At 37.6% G+C, this 27951-nt stretch overlaps 1 protein-coding gene across 2 annotated transcripts in view; it reads left to right on the forward strand.

Annotated features, from left to right (window-relative positions):
* The window catches only part of LOC120624947 (protein goliath), a 131561-nt gene that overhangs the window by 79061 nt on the left and 24549 nt on the right, over positions 1–27951 (forward strand). For both annotated transcript variants that reach the window (XM_039891785.1, XM_039891786.1), the window contains exons 3-4: positions 12599–12796; positions 18247–18346. In XM_039891785.1, coding sequence (XP_039747719.1) covers positions 12599–12796; positions 18247–18346 — 298 coding nt within the window. The remainder of the gene's footprint in view (positions 1–12598; positions 12797–18246; positions 18347–27951) is intronic.

Raw genomic sequence — 27951 nt, forward strand, 5'->3', positions numbered from 1 at the left:
TTAACCCCTTTGCTATAGAAATTGTAATAAATCCTGACACATGTATTTTATAATTTTAATTTTCAAATTTTTATTAATAAATATACTACGACAGAACACACATCGCCATCTAGTCCCAAAGTAAGCGTAGCTTGTGTTATGGGTACTAAGATAACTGATGAATTTTTTTTTTATAAATAATATACATAAATACTTATAATATATAGGTAAACACCCAGACACTGAAAACATTCATGTTCATCACACAAATATTGTCCAGTTGTGGGAATCGAACCCACGGCCTTGGATTCTGTCACGGTCGCTGCCCACTGCGCCAATCGGCAGTCAAATTTTCATCGATATACCTAAATTAAGAAATCGACTTGCTCAATCTACGAACTGTTTACCCCCAACTTTTTACTATAACCCAAAAAAACAATATTAGAAAAATAAAGGACTTACATACATAATAGTTTCAGCTTAAATTCAAATGTTTTTTAATCAGAGCTAAATTATTGGCTTTAAACCATTGTACTACTTCAGCGAGATATTTGTTTACAAAGTCAAGATTTGTTTCACGTCGTTTAATTTTAAACATCAGTTCTGTATCATCAGCAAACAATACTATCCCGAGATTGAACTAAAATTGTGCCCCTATGTGGTATTCGGTGGAGGTCTTCTATGTTGCGTACTCCTAAGTTTTCCCCCGTCAAGAATAGCTCAACGCCAACGCGGCTAAAGAAGTTTTCCCTTGAATAAATATTTTCGCGTTTTCCATATCACCTTGTTTAGTCAAAGTATACAATATTCGTGTCAATATGTGTTTGATTATTATTTCGGAACAATAACTCATTGTTTTAAATTCAATTGTTAACGAAATTCAAATTGTAACTATTGAAACAATTGATTTTGTTGAACGGTTATTTAAACGTATGAATAAGTAGTATAGCGAAGAATTTATCCGCTTTTCCACTTTTGATTGGGTTTAACCTTGTTGGTACTTGGTAGGTACTGGTCTCGTTTCCAGAGTCCACTCCCAGGACTCGGGGCTCCTCTCAGAATGAGAAGGATTTACGCCGTACTCCACCACGATGGAACAGTGCCAATTGGCTATGCACGTGCTAAACAAATATAAAGAATGGAAGGCCAAGGTATTCAGATATTCACTTCAATACCTAAATCTTTCATTAATTAACAGTATTATTGAAGCTAAATACCTAGTTTCTTAGCAGTAATTATTTATTCTAATGACTACTATTCTTCCTTACTATTAAAGTATTCATTTTATAAAAGACATCTTTAAAGCCCACAAACCTGCTTTAGAGCAGTGTTGTGGGTCTGTACTCTATAAACCTGACTTCCCAAGGAGTGAAATAAAACAACTGGACTGACTCTTATACTGTATATTAAGCTTCTCTATAATTCATATTACTTGTTACCTTCAAATGACTCTACTACCAGTACGGAATGCTGTCTTCGGCAGAGAAGACCACTTGCAAGAAACTCTACCGTTGGTCTTTTATTCAATCAATTAAAACAAGACTCCCAAGATCACCAGTATATACGACTCTTGGTCCGCCACAACAACATTTCGTTAAGTATATCGTTTCCATTATAAATCATCTATTCCCAATTTGTAACGTTCTATCCACAATACTTTACTTAAAATCTCCTTTTCTCAATTTATTGATCTAAATGCCAACCCGTGCCGTGCTAACTTTTCTTACCCGCCAATCTATCTTGTCAAACTCGCGTCTCCCGCCATAGATCCTATATTTTTCTTTGACAGTCTACTAAAGGCCATTATTCTATTTTCAATACACTATCAATGAGTACACAAACTATGATTTGTTGATATATTTAATATAATCATCGGGTTTATCATAGATAAAGTGCTATAATTCCCTATTTCCTAACACACGCATGTTCATAAAATAACTTGCATAACTCCCAAAGAAAACCCGGTTAAAAATTGAGATATATATCTTAAATGCTTTTACATAAAGCGTAACCTTTACGTTGAACTATTGTAGTCACCATATGTAACTATGCAGTAATGGAAATAATACGCAGCGGTACTGGCTCGGTTTAACCTATGCGCGAAGTGAGAAAAAGTGTTTGCCGATACGCCATAAGATTGGGAAATTATAAATCAGTTGAAAATAATAATAATACGTGCTTTTTAACTACAATAAAATACAGGTCTATAAGTTTACGCATATACTTTGTTTTATTTGGCAAGCACTCTTAAGTCCCAGCCTCCACTGTTCTCCACATATATGGCAAGTCGCCATACTACTATTTATTCTCGCCTTAAACTTTTTGTTGTTATACGTAACCAAGCAATTGTTTGAAGTTCTTCTTTGGGCGCGATAGGGAAAAATGATGAGAGTAAATTGTTACGATGCACTCGCACACCGTCACAAAAAACCGACACCCTACCACGCTATAAGGTTTGACAGTGTACACAATTGTCAATTGTCAAAGTCTGCGGGCTCATTTCGGTGATTCAATTCAATCTCAAATATTAATGTTGGTTGTCAAATAATGAGTGATGAGTCTAATAAATAGTATTCCAAATTTAATTATGTTTATTATGTCCATTTCTTTAATTATATAGATTTTTTTTGTGATATTTAAATAAACTTTATTTAACTAACTAAATAACGAACTGATATTGCGTTATTATAAAACATTCAATGTATCAAATACCTTCTTCTTTAAACGTAGGCAAAATATGACATTTTTGAAAAGATTTTAAATTTTTATCTCGTTACGCCAAAGGAGTATAACTTCTAACGCGGGTACATAAATGCTACACCATTATTTGATAATTATTTTTATTATTTCAAATATGTAGTTAACATTTAAGAACCGATAGGGTCACATTTAATTTAAAAAGATGTGTAATAATTTCGTCTAATAGGTCAAGATACTACCTCAGTTATTTAACCGTCAAAGGGCATAACACGAAACTGGCTTTTAGTGGGTTACCGTTGCGCAAGAGTAGTGAAAGGCGACATGTGTGATAACATTGGACCCTTCCAAGTAAATTGTTGCTGCATAACTTAATTAGCAACGAAACGATAACGAATAGACGCCCCAATAGCCTACATTATTTTTTTAAATTGTAACAAGTAATTGATGGATAAGATATTAAGTGGAAAACCAGATATAAACGCCTATAAACAGAGCAACATTACGCAGGGCCCACAAGGAAAGCGTGCTAAAAAGTGTCACCCCGTGTTCATCTGCCTGATAGTATTCACACATACAAACACAATCATACACACACACACACACGCACACAAACATACACATACACACAAACACAGTCATACACACACACAAAGACAATCATATGTTGTCATTATTAACAGAATTGAAACTAACCTTTTGTTTTTTTTTCTTATTATTATTAAGCTATCTCTATTTATCTTATTGTATTTTATTTATTTATTTCAAACAAACACATGAAAAGTAATCCAAAGAATACAGATAAAGTCTGTGAATTCCACACTAGGATTCCCTGTGTCGTGGAAATCACTTCCTTCCAGGTTAAATACAATATGATAAATAAAAGTAACTTAGTAGTAAAAAAAAACAATAAGCTCACAAGCATACAAATTCTATTGGAGCAATAATGACAAAATGTGTTGTTTATCGTATGTTTGTGCGTGTGTGTGTGTGTGTGTGTGTGGGTGCGTGTGTGTGTTTGTATGACTGTGTATGACAGTGTTTGTGTGTGTATCCGTGTGTCTCACTGTGTGTTTATTCTAATCTGATAACATACGGCAACAAAATTACACCTGGAAGGATTGCGGCAGTACTTTCCAGGGCGAGCTCCGTCATAAAAAAACTACTGCTGCTACTATTCCCTATACGCTCATTAGCTCTAGTAGTCATTTTTGGGTGTCGAAACTCTCAACAGCTAGTATAATAAGACAACACTGATTTTAGATCAAAAGATTTCAGCGAAATACGCTGTTATAAAATCAGTTCCGTTAGTTTGTAAAGAGCGAACCGGTTAAAAAACTGGTAACCAACCAAATCCCTCAAACTGAAACAGCTGCAAGTCTATATTTAACTTGGGAGCAATTTAAACTGCGCTTTTAATTAACTCCATTGGTCATCGGTTAACCCAAACAAAGACTAAATTGGCAATCTAAATTAAGACTGGATTCAATCCACCCTGTATTCCATAGGGTTGGCAATTCTATGCTATTTTTAACACCTTGCCTGGAACCCTTGATAGTTTTGAGTATATATAGTATTTTAAGTATAGATAGTATTAAGTTTACGAATGTTTTTATCGCCATCATCTCACTACTATTTACACATTTTGTATGAAATTTAAAGTTAGAGGTGCGAGCTGGGATTCGAACTCGGCCTCCCGAAAGTGAAGTCGACCTCGAACGCAATGCGCTATCACCGCTTCTCACTTCCCTTTTTCCGCTTCGTTTTTTCTAAGTTCTGTGCGTTTTAAGTAATTAAAACATCACTTGCTTGGGAAACATCGTGAGGAAACTTGCATGCCTGAGAGTTCTACATAATGTTCTCAAAGATTTGCGGTGTCCACCAATCCGCACTGGGCCAGCCTGGTGGACTACGCCCTTAACTCCTTCTCATTGTAGGAGGAGACCTGTGCTTTGTAGTGGGCCGGTAATGAATTGTTGATGATGATGTATACAATGGACGCATCAACAGTGCCATCTATGTCCCTATTTGAATTAAAATGATTGGTATTTGAATTTGACTATAGTTACTACTTTTGAGAGTTCCGTAGCCATCAAGGAACCCTTCTAGTTAATAAAAGTCGGCAAGTGAAAAAAAAATTAGGGTACACGTCAGTGGCGTGCATCGCGGGAATGCACAAGGTATGCAGATGATATAAAATGAAGAAAATCCTCCAGTACGAGTTATAAATACTTAAGGTAGGCTTTTTATAACTCTTACAATGCCTATCCTTAAGTTTTTTATGACTCGTACTTGAGGTTTTCTTCATTTTATATCACCTGCATACCCTCTATGCACGCCACTGGTACTCCTCTATTTAATGATAATAATATTTAGGATAGCCTAGTGATTGGGGTTCAGGCCTTCCTATCTTGGTCGTTTTTAATTTATACAATTAATATTAATTGCATAAATGAAAAACGAATCACTTACTTTAAATGTGAAAGTTAATATCGCGAGGAAACCTGCACGCTTGAGAGTTATCCGGAATATTTTCAAAGGCGTTTGAAGTTTATCAATTCGCACTCTGCCAGTGTGGTGGACTTCGGCAACCCTTCTTATTCTGAAAGAAAACATGTGCCCTGTATTAGGAAGGTAATAATATTTTTTTTTATAGAGAATCTCTATTTAACAAAATGTCGACATCCCTAAAAATGCTAAAAACAAATCGAGGTCGTTCCCTTCCACACTTTTTGTGATCGTGTGCTTTTTTTTAGAAAATCATTATAATTTGAGTGCATTGGACTTATAAAATCGATCTGTTTTGGCTGGGAGCCATTCACTTTGCCGAAATGTACAGACGTGCAACGGACCTGTTTAGCCCACTTCAAGAAGCTATGTAACCTATACCTTTCAAAAGGAGTTTTGGTATCGAACTATATATAGTCAAATAAAATGATAACCTAGATTTTTGAAACCTAGATTACCTAGATACGAACTGAGTAACTAGGCTGTTGGCACGATCAACTTTATTGGCACGGAAACCTCGTGCAGTTTTGCTGCCGCCCCCTACCATTGCGTTCGTAATATTGCTCTTCAACAGACTTCTCAAAATACTTCAAGTCATCCAAAGGTATAATATCTCAACTTATAGCATTTCTATTAGCGTATTTTTTTTTATTCTGTAAGCAAAGCTTTTGACTTAGTCACGTTTAGTATACATAACAGAGTGCCGGCTGGCGCAGTGGGCAGCGACCATGCTTTCTGAGCCAAAGGCCGTGGATTCAATTCCCACAACTGATAGCAGTGATAACCTGGTTAGGTCTCTAGCCTCTCTTTCGGAGAGACCGAGTTCGAACTTCGATCCCGGCACGCACCTCTAACGGTGAAGGAAAGCATTGTGAGGAAACCCATATACCTGAACTCTCATGTATATGGGTGTTCCCAAATGTTACTGAGTACTCACTCAATAACGTTTGAGAACACGTGTATGGTCTGCCAATCCGTAGTTGGCCAGCTTGTACACCAAGCTGGCCAACTACGGATTGGCAGACCACGGCCTCAACCTTCTTATACGTATCTATCCGTGGGCTTATACTGATAATGATAAATTAATTAAGAAAACTAGAGCATAGGTACTAATCGAAGTTTCGTTGTCGGCATGAAAGAGGCAAAATGTAAGAACGTAAAGTAAACCGTGTAATGGAAACTTCTCGGTCGTCTTAATTTTTAGTGCTTTCAGCCACGGTTGTCCCATATACCTACTTGCCAAATTTAGTATCGCCTGCGGAGATACATGGACTGTATCTTTTGTTGTGTACCCAAATAGGTCATTGTGTTACGTCTTGTTATTCCAGAGCATAATTATTGTTGTGATCTAGTTTTCTTACGTTTGCTAAAAAAATGTAGAAACCTCGATGACAAAGATCCTTTTCGTAAGATAAAAAAAAAATAGCGAGCAAAAAGGGAAAACATTAATAATCTTAACTCGAACCGGGGTGTTCTGGTTTCGGAACTGCCCGATTTCCCGAGCTGTTATAAACGTAGTGATGAGATGGTGGCAGGATTTACCTTCGTATTCTATTGAAATTGTAGCAGTTTTTAATTGCCTGAAAACACAGATAATACGACCTAGAACCTATCTAGATCTATTTATCGCCCTCGGATTGGACTACATTTCATTAAATCGTTAGAGCCGTTTTTGGTATTCAGGTATATAAAGGTTATATATAGGTATATACAAATAGGTATACATTAATTGGTCTCAATCGCTCGGTAATAGCTATCTATGAACGTTATCAAAATGAGTTATTTCTTTAATAAAATAGCCTCCTTTACTTCCTGCCTGGTGAAGTGGTAGACATTGTTGTCTTATATGCACGAGGTCCCGGGTACGATCCCCGCCAGGGCTGTAATTTATAATTTCTTATTTTTGTCGGGTATGGCTAGTCATCATCCAAATACGTGCCGCCAAGCCATTAAGCGATTCCAGTACGATGTCGCGTTCAAACGTATTAGGGTTTAACATAACGGCTATACTCGTAACAGGTTAGCCCGCTACCATCCTAGACTGCATCCTCACGTACCACAACGTGGGATTGCAGAAAGGTTTAATTTTAGTAAAATAAATAAGTAATATTTAATGCTCCTTATTTCAAAGTTGGAACAACTCTTGTAGCTTTCTGTAGCTATTACTAAGATTTTACTTTACAAATGTTCCGCTAGAAGCGCTAAATTAAGAAGTTAAGACGAATTTTACCTTTAAGACATGGTAAATTAGGTACATTTCATTTTGACGCTACAGTGTTTTGATACACGTGCAGCCGCTAACTCAAAGATAGCTAATTTCAGAAGCATTTAACATCAATCATTGAATGTGGGGAGTACTAAATACACAAAAGAAAACTCGTGTGTGTACTTACGTAGGTACGCACGTAAGATCTAAAACTTGTCCCCAACATTTTTAAAACAATTAAAAAAAAAGCAAAAATTACTTAGTTTTCAAACTTTTGAGTCCCGTGTTTCGTAAATATGATTATAAAAATAATCTTCTTTTAGTATTTCTCGTATAGTGATTTTAAAAATAATTATCAACAATTTGACACTACCTGTTATTCGCTCATGGTGTCCTAGTCCCCTACGATTGACTGAAAGAGATTGCTACAAAGCGATTTGGTCGCCTTTCGTATTCTACTTTTATCTCTGTGTTTCTTTTCTTATTTCTCTATCTATGGAGTTGCGTGTGAATAAATAAACAAAATAAATAAGTAGGTATAACTTCAATAAGCATATGCTAATGTCTATAGTTACTTATAAATAGCAAATACATACTTTACAATTTCTTTGTGTCATTGCATTTGAAAATGTCGCATCTTTATAGTCATTAGAAAATCTTTATAGTCGGCGCGGCAAAGAGATACAATTAGTAATGTACCAATCATGGTAGCGAAGAGGATAAAGTACGAACTCTCATACAAATTAATTGATCCACATAATAAATTAAGATGTGTCATCTAATTGGTCATCATATAAAGTACCATTCTTTTATAACACAGTAAAAATTCAAATTCAAAAACTCATTCCTACTCTATAAGCACTTTTGATTCTCCGCTTTCATCTCTCACAAAACAGAAAAATTCTAAAGATTGTTAAACTTTAAAATGATGTTGGAAAAGAGCAATCTGCTGAGTTTCTTGCCGGCTCTTCTCAGTGGAATCTGCCTTCCGAACCGGTGGTAGAGTTACTACAAACAGACTTGACGTTTCATAAGTGCTTATTAATTAGGCCTACTTGAAATAAATGAATTTTGAATTTTGATACGTCAAGTATATTTGTTGCTAGTGCCTCTACCAACAGTTTGTAAGGTAGTTTTTTTTTTATTCTACTAAAAGTTAGCTCTTAACAACAATCAATAAATAAATAAATCTTAAATACAATCCCTGGTGGTAACTTGGTAAGTGAGGATGCAGTCTAAGATGGTCGCGGGCTTATCTGTTAAGGAGTATGGCAGTTATGCATGTTAAACCCAGACGCCTAAATCCTAACCGGTGTCTACGCGACATCGTACCGGAACGCTAAATCGCGGCATGTCGCGTCGTTGTATAGAGGGTGTTAACAGGTCACGGCCGGCACCTCCTAACAGATCAGACCAGAGTAAATTAAGAAATAATAAATTACAAAATTGCCCCTGCAGGGAATCGAACCTGGGACCCCCAACTAAAAACCACAATGTTCACCGCTTCTCCAGAGAGGTAGTCAAGATTCGTCGCCGGCAAGAAACTCAGCAGTTGCTCTTTTATAACATCAACAATTTACAATTAGACGTTCATTATTTCATCTTGTGTGAGATGAAAGCGGAGCCGGCTGATTCTAGCAACTATGTCATTAAGATATTCATCAATTGAATAGTAACCACGCTGTAATAAACAAATAGGTAAGATACCGACGTTGTAAAAGCTAGGATATAATCTCTACGTAAAGGTTAATTCATGTGAATCATTTATGTATCCTCTTTTTCTCAGGGTGCCTAACTCAGAAGTTAGGTACGGTTTTTTTTATGAAGAAAACAATAAAAAAACGTTTATTTCGTTTCTTACATTGTAAATGATACATGTTGTAAAGACCTCCTGGTAAGCATCAAAATACCTGTGTCAGGAGGCTCTTCCATAGCAACGAGACACTATAAAAGTATATTGGGTGTGTGTGTGTGTGTGTGTGTGTGTGTGTGTGTGTGTGTGTGTGTGTGTTGCGCGCGCGCGTGTGTGTGTGTGTGTGTGAGTGAGAGTGAGTGTGAGTGTGTGTGTGTGAGAGAGAGTGTGGTGTGTGCAAGTATGTGTATGCGTGTGTGGGCATGCAATTGAGTGTTAGACAATTGCTTAGGAGTTAAACAACATTTACCTATACCGATATTATATTACCAAACTCAAAGTATTGGCCCGACCCGAGATTCGAACGCAGGAGGTTCTGATCCGTAGTTAAACATGCTAACAGTAAATATACACCGCTCGCTTGATAACGGACACACTGACAACTTCGCAGTAAACGTTAAGGGCTGTTCAACACTCGGCTAAATTAGCACAGACAGGACGCAATGTCGGGTTCGGAAACTCTAGGTATTAATTTTGTAACTAAAGTGCGAAGTAAACTGGCTTGCCAGTGTCAACGCTAGCCGAAAATAATATCAATTCGTCAAATGCTTCCAGAATTACTGGCTTTGTGGAACATCGTCGTCGCTAAAATTAGTCTCATTAAGTTCTTAACTATGGGATCACCATTTCGGTAGCAATGCGTCACTTTTCTTGAAGTGTCTACTAAAATTACAGAGTAACCTACAACGGAGGTACCCACTTCAGTTCCTACTTGCTTACAGTTCATCAGTTCGGAGTTCGGACCTTTGGCCTGCGCCCTCAGGGCATATTGATGTATAGTATTTATAAGGTGAAGCGGTGATAGCCCAGTGGGTAAGACTCCAACATTTTGAATTTTGAATTTTGAATTTTGAATTTGAATTTGAATTTAAATATCACTTGCTTCAACGGTGAAGGAAAAAATCGTGAGGAAGCCTGCATGCCTGATTGTCCTCCATTATGTCCTTAAAGGTGTGTGGAGTCCAGCAATCCGCACTGAGCCAGCTTGGCGGGCTACGGCCTGAAGCCCTTCTCACTATGGGAGTAGATCCATGTCCCGTAGTGGGTCGGTAATGGGTAGATACATATGATAATGTTGATGATATACGTTTGCGTTCCAAGACAGCTGACAGTCTTGTTGATCCGAGCAAGTAGGTACATTAGTTTGCCTGTTATTATATGTGTGATGTTTTTGGAACAGTACAGGCACACGAAACATGTTTATGTTAATAGTAAAATATGTGTTATTTTATTATCTACGGACAGGGAATGCTCTATACCGCATCCCTACCGCTTTATTTGAATTGTTTGCGATCACAATTACACATAAATACCGTACAATGCTAACTATATTAAAACGCCAATTTTATTGCACGCCAATATAAACGAAGTTACGACGCAGTAAGACGTATAATTGATTGTAATTTTGTGTAAATGCGTGATGTTAGGTGCTAAGTGCGTTGCGTATGGATGACTCAGGACATAGGGTTGCCACACATCCGACTTTATAGTCCGGCTTTTGTAGGTATTTTTGTATAGACAAGCAGAATGTGGAAAGCAGAATTAAGTAAATGATTCCCATGCGAAATTCCATTAGCTATTCCCACCCACCGCGTCACATCGCCCGCCTGTGCCATTTGTTAGCCTAGCGTTCTTTCTACTCTTTTTTTATAGGACCTCAGCTCTTACAGGGCGTAGTGTGATGCTATAGCATAGAAGATTATTCAAATCAGACCAATATTTCTCGAAATTAGTGCGTTTATAAAAAAAATACAAAAAAAAAACAAACTCTACCAGCGACTTCATCAGCAAAGAATCTGTTACGTCTGTAATAACGGTGCTATACCTACAGGTACCTACCTAAATACCAAGAGAGAGCAAAGAGCAACGAATAAGTAATTTTACGTCGACTGCAAGTTTATATTTGCTTCTAATGTTGAAATAATGCAAACACTAAATTTATAATATTTATAAATATTAAATCGCACTATTGTTGTATCGCTGCATTCACTAAAGAATGTAGTGCGATAACCCAAAAATATTATGAATCACACCACCTGGTGTTCCCTAAAGCTCCCATCGATTGGTTTTCATTTAGGTGATATGTAAATGCATACCGCTACTGAGATGCAAACTACCTGTAGCGCCATCTAGGGACGCACTTTGAAACTTTCAACTTCGAAACTTACCCAGAAGCGTGCGAAATGCGAAATGTTATTAATAATTATAGTAAAAATCAGCTCACAGCAACTTTAAAAAAACATTTATAAATAAACAATAAATTTATGTAATTTGAATTAGAAAGTTTTCAGTTCTTGTTAGTCTTTGAAATCTCTCTCTCAAAGAGGAAGCTTATTTGTATATAATTGAGTCGCCTGAGAGTAGTGCTATCCTTTTCCATGGCAAACATTCTGAAAAGGACAGCACTTTTTGACCTGCCCACTCAGCACCACTGCTACTGCCACTGTATATACTTGTGACATTATTTATATATATATATATATATATATATAAATAATGTCACAAGTTTATATTTTGCTTGTATAGTGAACAATTTAAATAACCGCTAGCTTAAATAAAAATAGATACATCAGACCACATTAGTCGGAAACAAGGAAAATTATTGTTCTATATATATATAATGGCGTCTTACAAGAATGAATAATATCCTATCCTAGTTAGGTTGCTACAATTAATAATAAATATCCTTCATAATTTATGGAGAAGTATCAAACTCAAACGTTTTAATTATTTACGCAAAATTTGACAGAAGGGACTGCACATACTATGTCCTGTTCAACGATTTCAATATATAAAGTAAGCAAATATCTTTGTGGTTCAGACTAACATTGGGATATGAAGAGAGCTATGCACTTTGTAATTTCACGTGAATCAGAAATGTCATATTTGAATTCATTCAGTAGTTTCAGCGTGATACGCGGGCCCAGATTCAGACAGACACGAATGAAAATTACAGTTATGGCTTAAGTATAGGTTATAGAGTGCCGTCCAAAAATGTTTGTTTAAATATCTTCAATGTACAGACTTGACCCGTGAGTTTGAATATAAGCAGGTATCCATAGATAGATGCGAAAGTGTGCTTGATTGAACTTCCTTTACACCCTGACTAAGCAAATAATTAGCTTGAATTTCGTGTTAGAGTAAGTGGAAAGGAAGGGGGAAGTAACATAAGCTTTTTATAGCAGGAATGGAACATGGTTTTTTACAGATCCCATATCTGTAAAAAACCGTAATAAACGCGGGCAACAGAGAGTAATTGTTATAAGAAAAATGACATTGTGATTTTTGTCCCCCAGTCGGGTAAATACGGCGAGGGCTTCATCGGCTCGTCCCGCGGCATGGCGGTGCACGTGCGCGCCAAGGGCCCGAGTGGCGAGCGGGACCACACCGGATGTACGTGGCCCCTGCTCTCGGCGGCCGCGCCCACCGAGCCACTGCCTCGCGAGCCATGGATCGCGGTGATTCGCCGAGGCAGCTGCAACTTCGAGATTAAGGTCAGTTACGTGCCCAGTGGATAAGCTGGACTTTACTTTCGGGAGGGCCGAGTTTTATTCCCATCACGCACCTCTAACTTGTTAAAGTTTTAAGTAATTAAAATACCACTTGCTTGAATGGCGATGGGAAACATCGTCAGGAAACCTGCATGCCTATGGGCCAGGCGGTGGACTACTGCCTTAACCCTTTCTCTTTGCGGAACCCATGCCCTGTAGTGGGCCGGTAATTGGTTGATATGATGATGATGATGTCGTACGCAGGGAGTCATCAAGACCGGTGGTAGAGTCACTACAAACAGACTGACTTGACGTTTCAAAAGTGCTTATAAACTGGGCCTACTTGAAATAAATGAATTTATTGCATTGTGTCCGATGAGAGTCCGAACAGAGAAGACGTCCCGAGCACGTCTCACTTCATACCCGCGGAATGTTGCTAGCTCATAAGCTTTTTCCATTTTCTTCATTTTGCGGTAAACGTTTAGAACTTTAGCGGTAAAATAAGTACTGGCTAAACGAATAAAGTGACTAACCGCCTGTTCGAGAAAAACTACTAAAGTGGAGTAGTTTTTGATGCTTTAATATTGGTCGTGTACACGGATTCTATATGCTCTTGAATTCTGTGAGTTTTAGAGAGTTTTCCATTTTGTGACTATTCCATTTTTCATTATACATCTAAGCCTATTTATTACCTTTAATAATTTTTAATATTTATTTAAAGTTGATCTCCAATTTAGATTTAATTTTTATTTGGAGATTGTACATTGGATATTGGAGAGAGGAAAAATGGTTGTTTTGAGGCGTCGAAATCGCCAAGCTGAAGTGGCAATGGGCTACATAGGTCGTATAACCGATGGATGTTGGCATCCCAAGGTGCTGGTCTACGCAGCGTTGGTCGGCCCCCAATGGGGTGTGCAGACGATATCAATCGAATTGCCGGCAGCCGCTGAAAACAAGCGGCTCAGGACCATGAATTTATGACCTATGTCCTGCTATGGACGTCAATGATGATGATGACCGACACGCGCATAATACCTACGCCACGGGACGCGTAACTAATAAAGTGACAGGAGTCACATGATTTTAATTTTCGTGTGATGTTTTAGGGCTGTATCTGACTTCTTTCAATAAAAACTATGGCAGTGGTTTACTCCAAAACACACACTAAACAGTCAAGCCCGCTACCATCTTAGACTGCTTCATTACTTACCACCAGCAGGGCTAGCACGGGACGGATAAAAATTATATCACCTGACATGGATATAATAAAGGTTTCCACCTGCTTAAGCACGGGGAAATGGAATAGGAGAAGTTTTCCGCCGTTTTTTATTACACATATTTGGATATTATTTCCACTTGTGCGCCAATGCTCTCAGAGCAGATAAAGCTGTGGGAGAAGATACATTTGTATCCTTTCCCCGTGGATATAATTGTCTTCTGCGAATACAGTAAACGGCTAACTTGTAGTAAATCGAAAAACTTTGCTAAAACAAGTCAGTCAGTGGTTTTCGGTTTCACAGTTAAGTCTCAGAGACAGTAGATAATGTACCTATGAAGCCTGTGAAGTATTATTTCGGTTTTCATTGTTGCATACATATAATGGTTATTCAATGTCTGTTTATGGCACTTTAACCCGATGTTATCTTTGGTCCTAATCCGGTCTATCACTATTGCCCAATATCGGGTGATACCAGTGTTATGACTACAGCCTAATCTATATATATAAAAGAGAAAGTGTGTGGGTATGTTTCGTATAGGCTCCGAAACGGCTGGACCGATTTCAATGAAACTTTCAAGGAATCTATGGATTGACCTGGCGAGTAATCCTGTGAAGTTTGGTGACGATCGGAGCACTCCAATTTTTGGACTGTCAAACTGTCAAATACAGCTTTTATTTACTATGATGATATTCTATTGTTGGGTGTACATGGGTGAAGATAATGATATTTACCCGCTCTAGAAGACAATAGAAGAGAATGAATACGGAGAGAAATAAATGATTTAATATATTATGACACTTAAATAAAAAACTTAATGATGTAAGTTTATTGTTTAAATAAAATAAAGCAAAATCTAGACCGGCGAAGCGGGCTGGTTGCGCTAGTCTATTTTATACAAATACAACGGGACGTTACTACATATTTATTATATTATTTTTATGTATATTGTACCTTTATTTGCCCTATACCACAATTAAATCATCTTACTCACATCCTGGGGTAGCTGGAAGAGATCTCTTATAGAGATAAGCTTTCCTTTTTACACTTCATGTATCTTATGTTTACAATCACAATTTATGGTACATAAATAATAAATAAATAAATAAAAATTATATTGTCTGTGGTATTTTGGTAACTGTTGGTCTAATGAATAGCCTGTTTGCGGATATACGGGTAATACGGATCTCAAAGTTCTGGGTTCAAACCCAACCTGTCTAATCATTGTTTAGAATTTACTTTGTTGGGTTTTCTGACGAATAAAATGTACAAGCCTGTAATAAGACATTCGGCGCTGTCCAGTGCTTTGTAGAACGCGTACATGTAACTGCCCGCCATCCCGCTCTGGCGAAGCGTGGAGGGTCTAACCTTCTATCCCCCTTCTATGAGAAAGGAGGCCTATACCCTGACTATTAATAGGCTGATAATAATAATTATGCTGATGAAGAATTAGCTCTTAAAATTATTTTTACGAAAGCATAACCCAAGTTTTGTAATATTGATCTGTTTGTTTGTCTATAATAATGTTCAAAATGACATCGCATTGTGTTTGTTGTCTGTGAGAGACTATTTTATATTTATTTATTCACTTACTAGCTGGTGCCCCAGACTTCGTCTGCGTTTGATTTTGGTTTTTGATGTGGCATTAAATTAAGTTGTAGTTCTAAAAAAAAAATTAAAGCATTCAGTATCGCTAAGCCTTAAATGAGGGGTTTGCTGCTGTCCGCTGAGGAGTTCTGTCCTCTATCTCCAACCACAGTTTGGGCAAAATTAAACACATATTATAACTTCTATATTACAAAAATAATTATTTAAATCGGTTATAATTTGTCGGAGTTATGGTGTAAAATCGTCTAACACTTTCATCCCCTCTCACAATAGAACCGAGCTTAATGTCGGGATAAAAAGTATTCTATATTACTTCTAACACTTTCGACAACATGTGTACAAAGTTTCATGAGGATCGGTTAAGTTATTTTTGCGTGAAACCGTAGCAAACAAACTTACATTGACATTTATAATATTAGTAGGGATTGCACAAAAAAAAGGTTTACCAAAGGCGGACTTAATGCTAAAGCATTTTCTAACAGCCAACCTTCGGGCGAGCGTGAAAAACGAGAGAGAGTGTGGCTAAAATATTTTAGGAAGTAAAGCAATATGTTTATGTAAAATACATAGAATATATATAAATGCATAGGTATACATTTTCATTCAAAGGTGTATTAAAAATGTTATGAAAGCTGGTTACGAACATAAAACAATTAAAGATTTTAAACTAAGATTTTCGTGGTTAATCAACATTTCTTAAATATAGTTCGACGGGTACATTACCCCGTCCCGGGGTGTCCTGTCGTGACCATCCATGCAACTGGGTCGAAATATCGACAAATCCAAAAATATTATCGTGGTATGTACCCGTTGAACTCAGTGGCGTGCACAGGGTTTTTGACCAGGGTTTGCACAAAGTAGGATGATAAAAAGGAAAAATCCTTTGCATTTATAAGTTGTACAAAAATTTAACTATACATATATAAAACAATGTTACGTGTCACATCAGAATAATAAACAAGCAAACAAAAAATTCTGCTCGAACGAAGTCGCGGGTATATGATAGTAGAATAATAATTTGTCGCAACGCATCGCTTAAATATAACCATAGATAATAAACGAATATTGAACATACGCAATAATCGTTATGGAACCGATAGCAGTCAATGTGTTATCCCATAAACTGGTTAAGTGGGTAAGGACTTCATAAGAGTAACTTATAACAATTGCTATGTAGACTTAAATACTGAATACGTATTAGGTTTTCATACCCAAATGCAAAACGGAGTCGTAATGAGTCCATCATCATCATATCAACCCTTAACCGAGGGACTGCAAGTCTCCTCCCACAATATGAAAGGTTTAGGCCCGAATCCACCCAGCTGACTCAGTGCGGACACCTTTGAGAACATTATGGAGAACTCTCAGGCATGGAGGTTTCCTCACGATGTTTTCGTTTATCGTTGAAGCAAGTGATATTATGAAGCCTGTAACTTAGAAAAGTTAGAAGTGCGTCCTGGGATTCGAACTCAGCCCCCCAAAAGTGAAGTCGAAGTCCTACTTAGCTACCACTGCTTCTTTCATTAATTCAATCCAATAAAAATTCAAAAGTTTTTATTGAATAAAAATTTAAGGCGATGAAGAAATGAAACGTTTTGTTTTTTTTAAGAAAGAACCGAAAATCTTGATCTTAAACCACTCGCACTTTTGACTGTGGTCAAAAGTTTGTAGGTATGATTTTTCTATAACTGGGGCTATAGAAAAATCATACCTACCTACTTCCTACTTGCTTATTTCCGTCGCCAAGCAACCTTTCGTGTTCCGGTTTGAAGGACGTGTTTGTCAGTGCAATTTGTTATAGTAAATTTATAAAGTGGGTAAATAATTAAACTTTTGATAACTATAAATTCATATTTGCCAGATATTTATGTTCATGACATTGACCTTGTGGATATCCCTATCCCTATCCCTACTAATATTATGAATGTCAATGTAAGTTTGTTTGTTAAGCTTTCACGCAAAAACCACTAAACCGATCCTCATGAAACTTTGTCCACATATTTTTGGAAGTGTTAGAAGTAATATTGGATACTTTATATCCCGACATTAAGCTCGGTTCCTTTGGGAGAGGGGATGAAAGTGTTTGACGATTTTACACCAAAACTCCGACAAATTATAACCGATTTAAATAATTATTTTTGTACTATAGCGGTTATAATATGTTTTTAATTTTGCCCAAACTTTGTGTAGATGTGATGAATGTGGTTGGAGATAGAGGACAGAACTCCTCAGCGGACGGCAGCAAACCCACAACAAAAAACAAAATCTAACGCAGACGAAGTCGCGGGCAATAGCTAGTTTTGATATAAATACGACTGCATTATCGATGTACCGCAGTCCTACATGGACTCAAACGATGCAAAGATACCTCCCGGTTTCTTAGTCTTTTATTAAATTACTGGCATGTGAGGCTTAACACTTACGCCTCAGTTTGATAGCCACAGGGCGGCGCTTTGTAGGACGACGTTCTTGTATGCCCTGCGAAGTGCTCTACTGTTTATAGGCGATGGGTTTCCACTTACACCACATCAGGTGGTCCGCCAAGTTTAACTAGAAGAACGCCCTTATAAAGGTAAAATCACCTTCTAATGAGCACGCAAATATAACTTTTAACTCTTTTGTTTGAAGGTTCAGAATGCATGGCGGGCGAACGCTTCGGCCGTGCTTATCTACAACGACAGGGATACAACTGTGCTGGAGAAGATGAAGCTATCAATCGATAACGGACGTAAGTTATTAGTCTAAAAGCTAGTCTGCTAAAAGTGCGAGAAAAGGCGCGTCGCCGCGGTGTCAAAACGATATCGGCATTTATCACGAGATCTAAGGCGTTGAGCTGCTGTATATCTTTATACTGTGATAATACCCCCTTTATAAATAAATAAATATACTTCGACAATACACACATCACCATTCATTATACACCATCTAGCCACAACGTAAGCGTAGCTTGTGTAATGGGTACTAAGAAAACTGATAAATATTTTTTATGAATAATATACACACATACTTATAATATAGATACAGAAAAACACCCAGACACTAAAAACATTCCAGTTGTGGGAATCGAACCCACAGCCTTGGACTCAGAAAGCAAGGTCGCTGCCCACTGCGCCAATACTGGCTGTCAAATCTGAGTCATCTGGTCCCATGTCTGTCGATATGGGGATAACTTGCCACGGTAGTAGCGTATCATACACAACATTTTACATAAAGAGGTTAGCATATACAAGTAAGGTACGATGAAGAGAATTTCCCCATTGTTTTCTTCAAATCAGTGCCGGATTAACCACGTAGCAAGAGTAGCAATTGCTACGGGCCCCGCGCATATTTAATACCGCTCTGCCTGCCTGCCTGACTGACTAACTGACTGACTGATAGACAGACACGGACACGTGCTAGTGACACATACGTCGCCTATAGTAATTTGCTACACTATTAATTGCCCACAAAATTGTAGTAACCTGTAGATAGCAAATACGTATTGTATTTAAAAGATATGTATTGAGTATTGTATTGTATTTTTAACACTTTATACGAGTACTTAAGAACCCATAGCAGATCAAAAGCTTCTTTTAAAGAATTAGATAGATAGATACGAGTAGATTGATAAATTCTTTATTGCACACAACTAAGGGATAAAGATAATATATATTAAAAACATAAATGCTAGAAAAATAAAAATGCGCAAAGGCGGTCTTATCGCTTTAAGCGATTTCCTCCAGACAACCCTTAATGAAAGAAGAAAATGATTATGGAAACGGGATAGTGCAATTTTAAAAATTATTATTTAAAAAAATTAAAAATTACACAAAATTTTTAAAATTATTATTTAATAATTTTGGAAATTGCACTATCCCTTGTGTAAATTATTGAATTAGCTACGGGCCCCGCGCTTGCTTAATCAGGCACTGCTTCAAATAGTTTTATTTCAAATCCTATCAGCGCTAAATGCTAATCGCGATTGTTATCAATTGTATTTATGGCAATAGTTTCGTTGTTTGATTGCAAAACTATTTCTCTTTGTTTTCATTCCTCCGATATCACAAATTTTATCGCAACGCGCATACAGTACAACAAAGAGTTTGTACCTAATTCTTAGAGCCAAGCCGCACTGCGATTTTATTTTGCAATTTCTATAACATTTGCCTTCATCCATATCGTCGAGGTGCATGCGGTTTAAAATTAATACTTTCACGCGGTGCATGATACGCATATCATATTCCCACGAATATTTTATAGTACATTTCAGAATTCAACAACTGTCTAATTCAAAATTCTAATACAAATTCAAAATTCACAACTTAAGCAGCTTACGCACAACAAAGTAAGCTTAGCTTGTGTTATGGGCACTAATATAACTGATGAATAATATAAAACTATTCATAAATACGTATAATATACAAATAAACACCCAGACACTGAAAAACATTCATGTTCATCACATGAACATTTTCCAGCTGTGGGAATCGAACTCACAGCCTTGGACTCTGAAAGCAGGGTCGCTGCGCACTGTGGGCCGTCGAACCATAAAACACTGGTTAATATCAAAACTATATAGTGTTACTACATTTTTGAATTACTATCCTTAAATGGCTCGGGACTGGTGCACCCATCCTATATGAAAATATATCAAGCACGTCACGGGTCGGGGTATCCAGACTATGCGCGCGACGCGTTCACCCATACATTTATTCACATAAAGGCTGGTACTGACCAACGTTACGAGGTGTAATGTAACATTCGCATTGAGCGTGTACGCATCGAGCATTTTACGCTGTGTTTTAAAATCTGCGTAACATGCTCGTCAAAATTCTGTGCTCCGCTATAGCCGTTAGTTCACTTAAGATGGCCGACAGCGAGGACGCGTTGGTATCTTTGATTCTACTTAATTATTGTTTCATCCAAATTAAGAAGAAGAGAAAATGAGATATAATTTATTAAAAAAAATTAAGAAATAAATACAAGAGGAACGACGTGTGATTACTCGCGACGCGCGTCTGTTTTCCCCGTAACACGACGCTCGCGATGTAACACGTTACATTACGCCCCGTAACGCCGTTCAGTACCCACCTTAATATCATCATCAAAAATTCGCGCGAACTGTCCTGTGGCCAGCACGTTAGACGACTTCCGTGTAGACATTTTTCTTTTTCGCAGGTCAGGCCTAGAGTTCCGTACCGAAAATACATAACCATTTTGATGTTAGTTTGTCTCTCACAACTAGTTTTAGTAACTACTGATGTTATCGACTTAATAAACTACTAGTTGATGTAAGGGACTACGACCGCGTTAGTTTCAAAACTCTCGGGAACCTTCTGGAATCCGTCTTATATCCGTCTCCAGGCTGCGATCTATCCCTGTGCTGAATTTCATCGAGATTGGTGCAGTAACTATCTAAATATTTTCAACACACCTAATCTTAGCATACAGTGAATGAATGAATGAATACACTTTTATTGTACACCAAAGAAACAAAAAGTAGTTACAAAGATTTAAATACAATCAAGAGAGTACAATTTGGTGGCCTTATCGCTACATAGCGATTTCTTCCAGGCAACCAATGGCGTAAAAGGAAAAAACGTAGAAAAGAGGTAGTAGGTTTAGTAAGGAGACAAAAGTGAGATTGCAGCAGAGTCCAGCAATGTATACCAAAAAGTATCTATGAGGTACATGTCTACGTAAAAGCGTCTTAGCGTTCCAGTCCGAAGCCATGTCGAGTAAAAACCAATACAGTGCTAGTGAGTGCAGACTGCCGTATCAATTCAACAAACGTGACACCGAATTCCTTTGAGGGGATTGTCTCGTACGTCTATTTGTCACCACGTTTAAGTATAGATCACGTGGTACTGGTTTGATTCCCGGGAGGGTTCAAAAATTATTAAGTTTTTAGGTATTGAGTTTTTTCTATTAACATTTTTTTATTGCCAGAATATCGTTCCGATTATTACTGGCAATGATGCGCTATTCTACACAATATACCCGGACACGCTATTACTTCGTATGCTCGGCCCTCAGATATTTAAGTCTATAGTTACCTCAAGAATTGGGCGATGAAATGCCAAGAATATTTTTAAATCTGAGTTATAGTTGGTAGTTCCAGAGATTAGCGCGTTCAATCAAGAAACAAACAAACAAAACAAACTGTATTTACCTTTATTATTAGCATAATGTGTTAAGACTATTTTACTTAAATGTAATAACATTTACAATAAGTAAATATACATGTTAGTGATTTTAACCAGGTTCGTTAGCGAAACGTGCTCTGCGAGGCACGAGCACGGGTCAGTTCCCTTACTCAGGGCTGGTAGTGTAACCTAGTTATCTGTAGCAAATTCAAGAATTCATTTCCAGTAGGCATACTTAACAAGCACTTCTGACACGTCAATTCTATCTTTTTGTAGTGACTCGTTTGGTCAGTGTATGTTTCTTCCGCACGCCTTCCGTAGCGTAGTGGTCTTTCAAGCGGGGTCCCAAGTTCGATCCCCGGAAAATGCAATTTTGGATTTATAATTTCTGAATTTTCTCTTGTCTGGTCTAGGAGACTTCGGCCGTACCTGGTTACACTGCCGGCAAAGACTAGCCGCCAGCCTTCTGTCGGGTAGAAACCGATTAGTGTCAGTGGCGTGCACTTCATAGATGCAAAAATGCACTGCCTACCCTAAAAATGTCATACAACTTTTATTGAAGGAGAATTTTTAAATTGTATGCGTTCTTCCTGCTTTACGCCTACCCTGGTTAAAACCTCTATGCACGCCACTGATTAGGGGTATAGGTTTAATATAACTGCCGCACGGCGTACCCCTAACAGATTAGCTGGCTACCATCTTAGACTTCATCATAACAGTCTAACAGTCAGGTGAGATGGTAGTCTAAGGCTAATTTGATGAAAACACTCTACCACCGATTCTTACCACTATATACAAAGACGCAAGTTACGTTCGTATGTTAATTGTTAAGACGTCACCTGTAGCATCACGATAATGCGGTACTTACTGCTCACTTAGCTACTTACATTGTAATATAAACCTGTTAGTGATGTTAGAAAGTTCTCAGTTAATTGAGATTCGGATTAGAAAGGCCCAAGAGACGGTACTCCGCGTCCACTAACAGGATTTATGCTACAAGTACAATAAGTACGCGCGTACGCCCTATATACCTAAGAATTTATTATATACTTCCCTAAACTACAGGTAATGCACGAACATCGTAGTTATTTTTACTGGAAAGTTGATTTTGAAAACATACAAAATCATTATAACACATCTCTTCTTATTTAATTTATCGTTTTGTTTTATTACTTAAATGTCAGAAAGTAGCTTGTTATTTTTAGGTACCCAAAGTGTAAAATGGGACCCTATTAATAAGAATCCGCTGTCAGTCCGTCTATCCGTCTGTCCGTCTGTCCGTCTGTCAAGGCTGCATCACATACACCGTGATAGACAGTTGATTTTCACTGATGTGATAAACGACTAAGAAACCGGGAGGTATCTTTGCATCGTTCGAGTCCATGTAGGACTGCCGTGCATAGATAATGCAGTCGTATTTATATCAAAATACCCACCAACTCAATGTCATGAACATAAATATCTGTCAAATACTGTAAACTGTAACAGGTGATTTATTTCTGTTGCAGTTTGTTTTACAGCAACAAATACTTACAAAAAAAAACAAATAAAATAATTACTTAAAGGGGCTTCAATACACAGACATATTTTGTTGCTATTTCTATAGATATATGTAGTGGCCATTTTTTTTTTAGTTCCCACAGATTTAACTTAAGACATTTGATTCAATCAAAATAAATGTCAGACTTTTATATTAGTACCTATGGATTGTTTTTTTTAATACTTATTATTTATTTAACAATGAATCATAAGCAATGGACAATGTCGTTAGACAAAAAAATACCGCTGCAATGACCGTACTAATGTATGTACCGGCAATTAAAGTGAGTAGTCATAAATTAGTGACATCTGCATATCGTCTGCGAAAGGTGCAGAACTCATTTGTGGGACTGAGTATACGCTTTTATAATATGATTCCTAAGGTAATTTTGGACCTACCAATGCATAAGTTTAAAGAATGTGTTAAAACACATTTATTACAGCGAGGTTATTATACAATTGATGAATTTCTTAATGACACGGTTGCTTGGAAGCATCCGGCTCCGCTTTTATCTCTCACAAGATAGAAAAAAAAATTTTGAAATATAAAATGTATATTGTTAATGTTGGAAAAGAGCAACTGCTGAGTTTCTTGCCGGCTTCTTCTCGGTAGAATCTGCCTTCCGAACCGGTGAGTCACTACACACAGACAGACTTGACGTTTCAAAAGTGCTTATATTAGGCCTACTTGAAATAAATGAATTTTGAATTTTGAATTTGTAGGTACCGATAAATGATTATAGTAGCAGTAGCTTTTTGGGACAGAGCTCGTCCAGGGGATTACTTCCGCCATGCTTATTTCTGCCGCGAAGCAACATTTCTGTGATCCGGCATGAAGGGCGAAGTTGCCGTTGCAATTACACGCACATAAGAATTAACACCTATGTGTCAGGTTGATGGACACAGGACGGCACTTTGCATAAAAACCAAAAACCATAAACCCATTACCGGTCCACTACAGGGCACGGGTCTCCTCCCACAATGAGAAGGTGTTAAGGCCACCACGCTTTTTTTTTTGTCGTGGTGGAAAAGCTTTATGGCTACCTCTGTCCTTTGGGCAGGACAGAGGTTATGTGGGACTCGTTTACCCGAACTAAAAACCACCACGGCATGTCCCTCTCGTTGGCTTTATTGGACGTCAGGGGAACCCTTCGTATATTTCCCAGACGTCTTCCAACAACCCCAACTGATTGCAAGGGCTACTACGCTAAGGAGGAGGGCATCAGGACAGCTCGACCCCCCCTCAGACAGTGGGGAGACTCAAATAGGGACGGGTAGCTAGCCCAATAACCACCCGCTGCCTCCCAGGGTAAGGCCACCACGCTGACCCAGTGCGGATTGATGGACTTCACGCACATTTGAGAACATCATGGAGAACTCTCAGGCATGCAGGTTTCCTCACTATGTTTTCCTTCACCGTTGAAGCAAGTGATATTATAATTGCTTAAAACGCACATAACTTAGAAAAGTTAGAGGTTCGTGCTGGGATTTGAAATAACCCCTCCGAAGTTGAAGTCCTACCCACTGGGCTGTCAACGTTTCCTGCAAAAATAAATGCAAATGAAAAAATGTATGCTCTTAACTCCTAATATTATTGACAACTTGTTCCGAGTCGTGGGTCGGAATATACTACGTCGGCACGCCAGACCTTAAACGGTCATCGGTCTGCCTGATGAAGGCCAGCCGGCGTGCGTCACTACAAACAATGGAGGACAAAAACTTGGGAGCCGTGTGTGATTTTCTACCTATGTTTAAAGTCTGTTCAATTTCATAGTGTTTGTACACCGGCAGGAGAATTTGGCATTTTACATTCTGAATGTTTTTTTTGTAAACCTTGCTTTTTATGCGAGTACTTTTATTATTCTTATAGTTATTATACGAATATAAATAATAAAGACAAGTTAAAGGAAAATTTAAATGAAAAATATGAGTTGATAAACGAAAATAAAATAGACATTATTTTTCATCACGCGAAGTCTTGGGGTAATTGTGTCCTGTACCTATTTATAATTAAAGATCTAATGTCATTACCTTCTGAATCCATACTCAAATAATCATACCTAGCATAACATCTGTTCGACGTAGGTCAAATTACCTGCTGCAACAAGTACTAAAAACATTTTACAGGGGTTTATTGTATTTCTTTAATTACAGCGTGTTTCAATATGAAAACCAGTGTCATAAATTAATTAATATTATCTCTGTTTGCCAATTCCTTCTTAATTGCGCGTCTTTCCTTTTTCAAATCTCCAGGCCTCTTACACCGGCTTCTTTCAATACAATAACATTTAGACAACCAATATTCCTTCTTTTATTTACTAACTCTTTTACATAGCTGGATTCCTGTCTTTTTGAATTTCCACTTTTTTTTAAAATACGCATTATTAAAAAAAGGCTCTTTTGAAAAAAACCAATAACATTGATTCGCTATAAGCAGACTAATGTGTACGGTGTACTTTACTTTATAAATGCAACACCACACAGATCCTCCGTAATAGGACGGTGTTTCTATAAGGTTTATCTTTATCTATCTTTGTGTTAAGCGGTGATAGCCAAGTGGTTAGGGCTACGGGGGGACCGAGTTTGATCCCCGGCATGCACCTCTCACTTTTCAGAGCATCACTTGCTTTAACTGTGTAGGGAAACATTGCGAGGAAACCTCAGAGTTCTCCATAATGTTCTCAAATGCGTTTGGTATCTACTAATCCGTACATGGCCAGCGTGGTGGACTACGGCGGAACGATTTGATAATGATGAGGATGTTGATGATCTACGTGTTTCTAAACATCTTTAGTTGGCTGGGGTTTTCTGGATTCTGAGTTTCTGGGTTCGATTTAGGATTTAAATCGCCTTTCTGCGTTGCGTGTAAAAGATCGCGACACGAGCTAGTTACTGTAACACAATGTATGTGCATTGCAATAATATTGTTATCAATGCTTCGAATTGACGTACGTTAATTTGTTTTTAAATTCTTATCGGCTGAACGATTAATAATTAACTTACGTTGATGCATACTGATTATGATATTGACAAAATTTATTCATCGATCAATTTGTAATATCTAAATAAAAATATATACTTCGAAAATACACACATCACCAACAGCCACAAATTAAGCGTAGCTTGTGTTATGGGTACTAAGATGACTGTTGAATATTTTTATGAATAATACACATAAATACTAATAATAAACAAATAAACACCCAGACACTGAAAAACATTCATGTTCATCACACAAACATTTTTGATTTGTGGGAATCGAACCCACAGCCTTGACTCAGAAAACAGGGTCGCTGCCACTGCGTCAATCGCCCGTCGGCAATATTGATAAAACTTTCGTTTCAACTCGCAAAAAGCAAATTTAAAATAATGGCATAATTAATTTTGTAAAAAAAAAAAATTAAAATGCAATACCTTTTGAGTTTGCTGCAATGTTAAAGCAAAAAAAATAAAAAATAATAATGACCCAATACACACTTTATTACTTTGAAATTGTTATCGACCAACGATTTTTATTGTAGACTAGTACTTATTATTGCAATTTATTTATTAACTTGTTTACTTATTTCCAAGCGAGTTTGTGTCATAAATCATTATACACTAGCTTTTTATTTACGGGTTTTTTTAAATATATTTTGCTATTTTTAACGTCCAATTGAAAAAAAAAAAATATGAAGTAGATCGATTTGTCGTACAGAATACGACTCCTCGTCTGTCTTTTGGGAAATCGATGTTTTTCCCGGACTGAAAGAAGCCTATGTTACTATCCGTCCTTTCGATCAATGCATAAATCAAGTCGATTAGTTGTTTGCTATTGAAGGAGAAACAAATAAAAACATTTTCCCATTTATAATATTAGCGTATAAAGAGATAGTCAACTTGTGTTTAACTTGAATGCTTTGGGTAGATTTATAAGGCGACATATCGATGACATCCATCAGTGGCGTGCACTTCATACATGCGCAAAAGCACTGCTTACCCTAAAATTGATATATAACTCGTATAGGAGCCTCCTAATTTTTGCCATTTTATGCCATTTTCCTGCCTTATGGCATCCATCCACAAGTCTTCGAACAGTGCGTGTTGCCAGTGATGACTTACAGATCTGAGACGTGGTCGCTATCTATGGACCTCATAAGCAGGCGTAGTATCTCTACCTGAACAAAGCAGAAATGAGGAGATCCTTAGGAGAACTACAGTTACCGACATACTCGTAGCTCAGCGAGTCTTAAAGCTGAAGTGGCAATGGGCAGGTCACATAGCTCGAAGAACCGATGGACGTTGGGGTCTTATGTTGCTAGAGACACCGCACCGGTAAACGCAGCGATCAGGCGAGTCGCTGGGAGCCGCTGGAGGCAAGTGTCTTAAGACCGTTGATTGTGGAACTCACTACCAAAGACCTATGTCCAGCAGTGGACGTCCATTAGCTGAAATGATGATGATGACGATATCCATAGCCCGTTCTTTATATATCTATGTCCGTCACCATCACTTCGGTACTGAAGCCATATGAACCGATCATATTAGCACTGGGTTGCCTAGGTATTAGCTACGTGTTCGCGGTCATGCAATGGTAGGCCTACGTCGGAAATACCTGGGTTATTTAATTGAGTTGTTACAAGGCATATAAGAAATAAGCACTTACGAGTAGCACGAGCCCTTACCACAA

Source organism: Pararge aegeria, chromosome 7 (genome assembly GCF_905163445.1).
Source record: "Pararge aegeria chromosome 7, ilParAegt1.1, whole genome shotgun sequence".
Classification (NCBI taxonomy): domain Eukaryota; kingdom Metazoa; phylum Arthropoda; class Insecta; order Lepidoptera; family Nymphalidae; genus Pararge; species Pararge aegeria.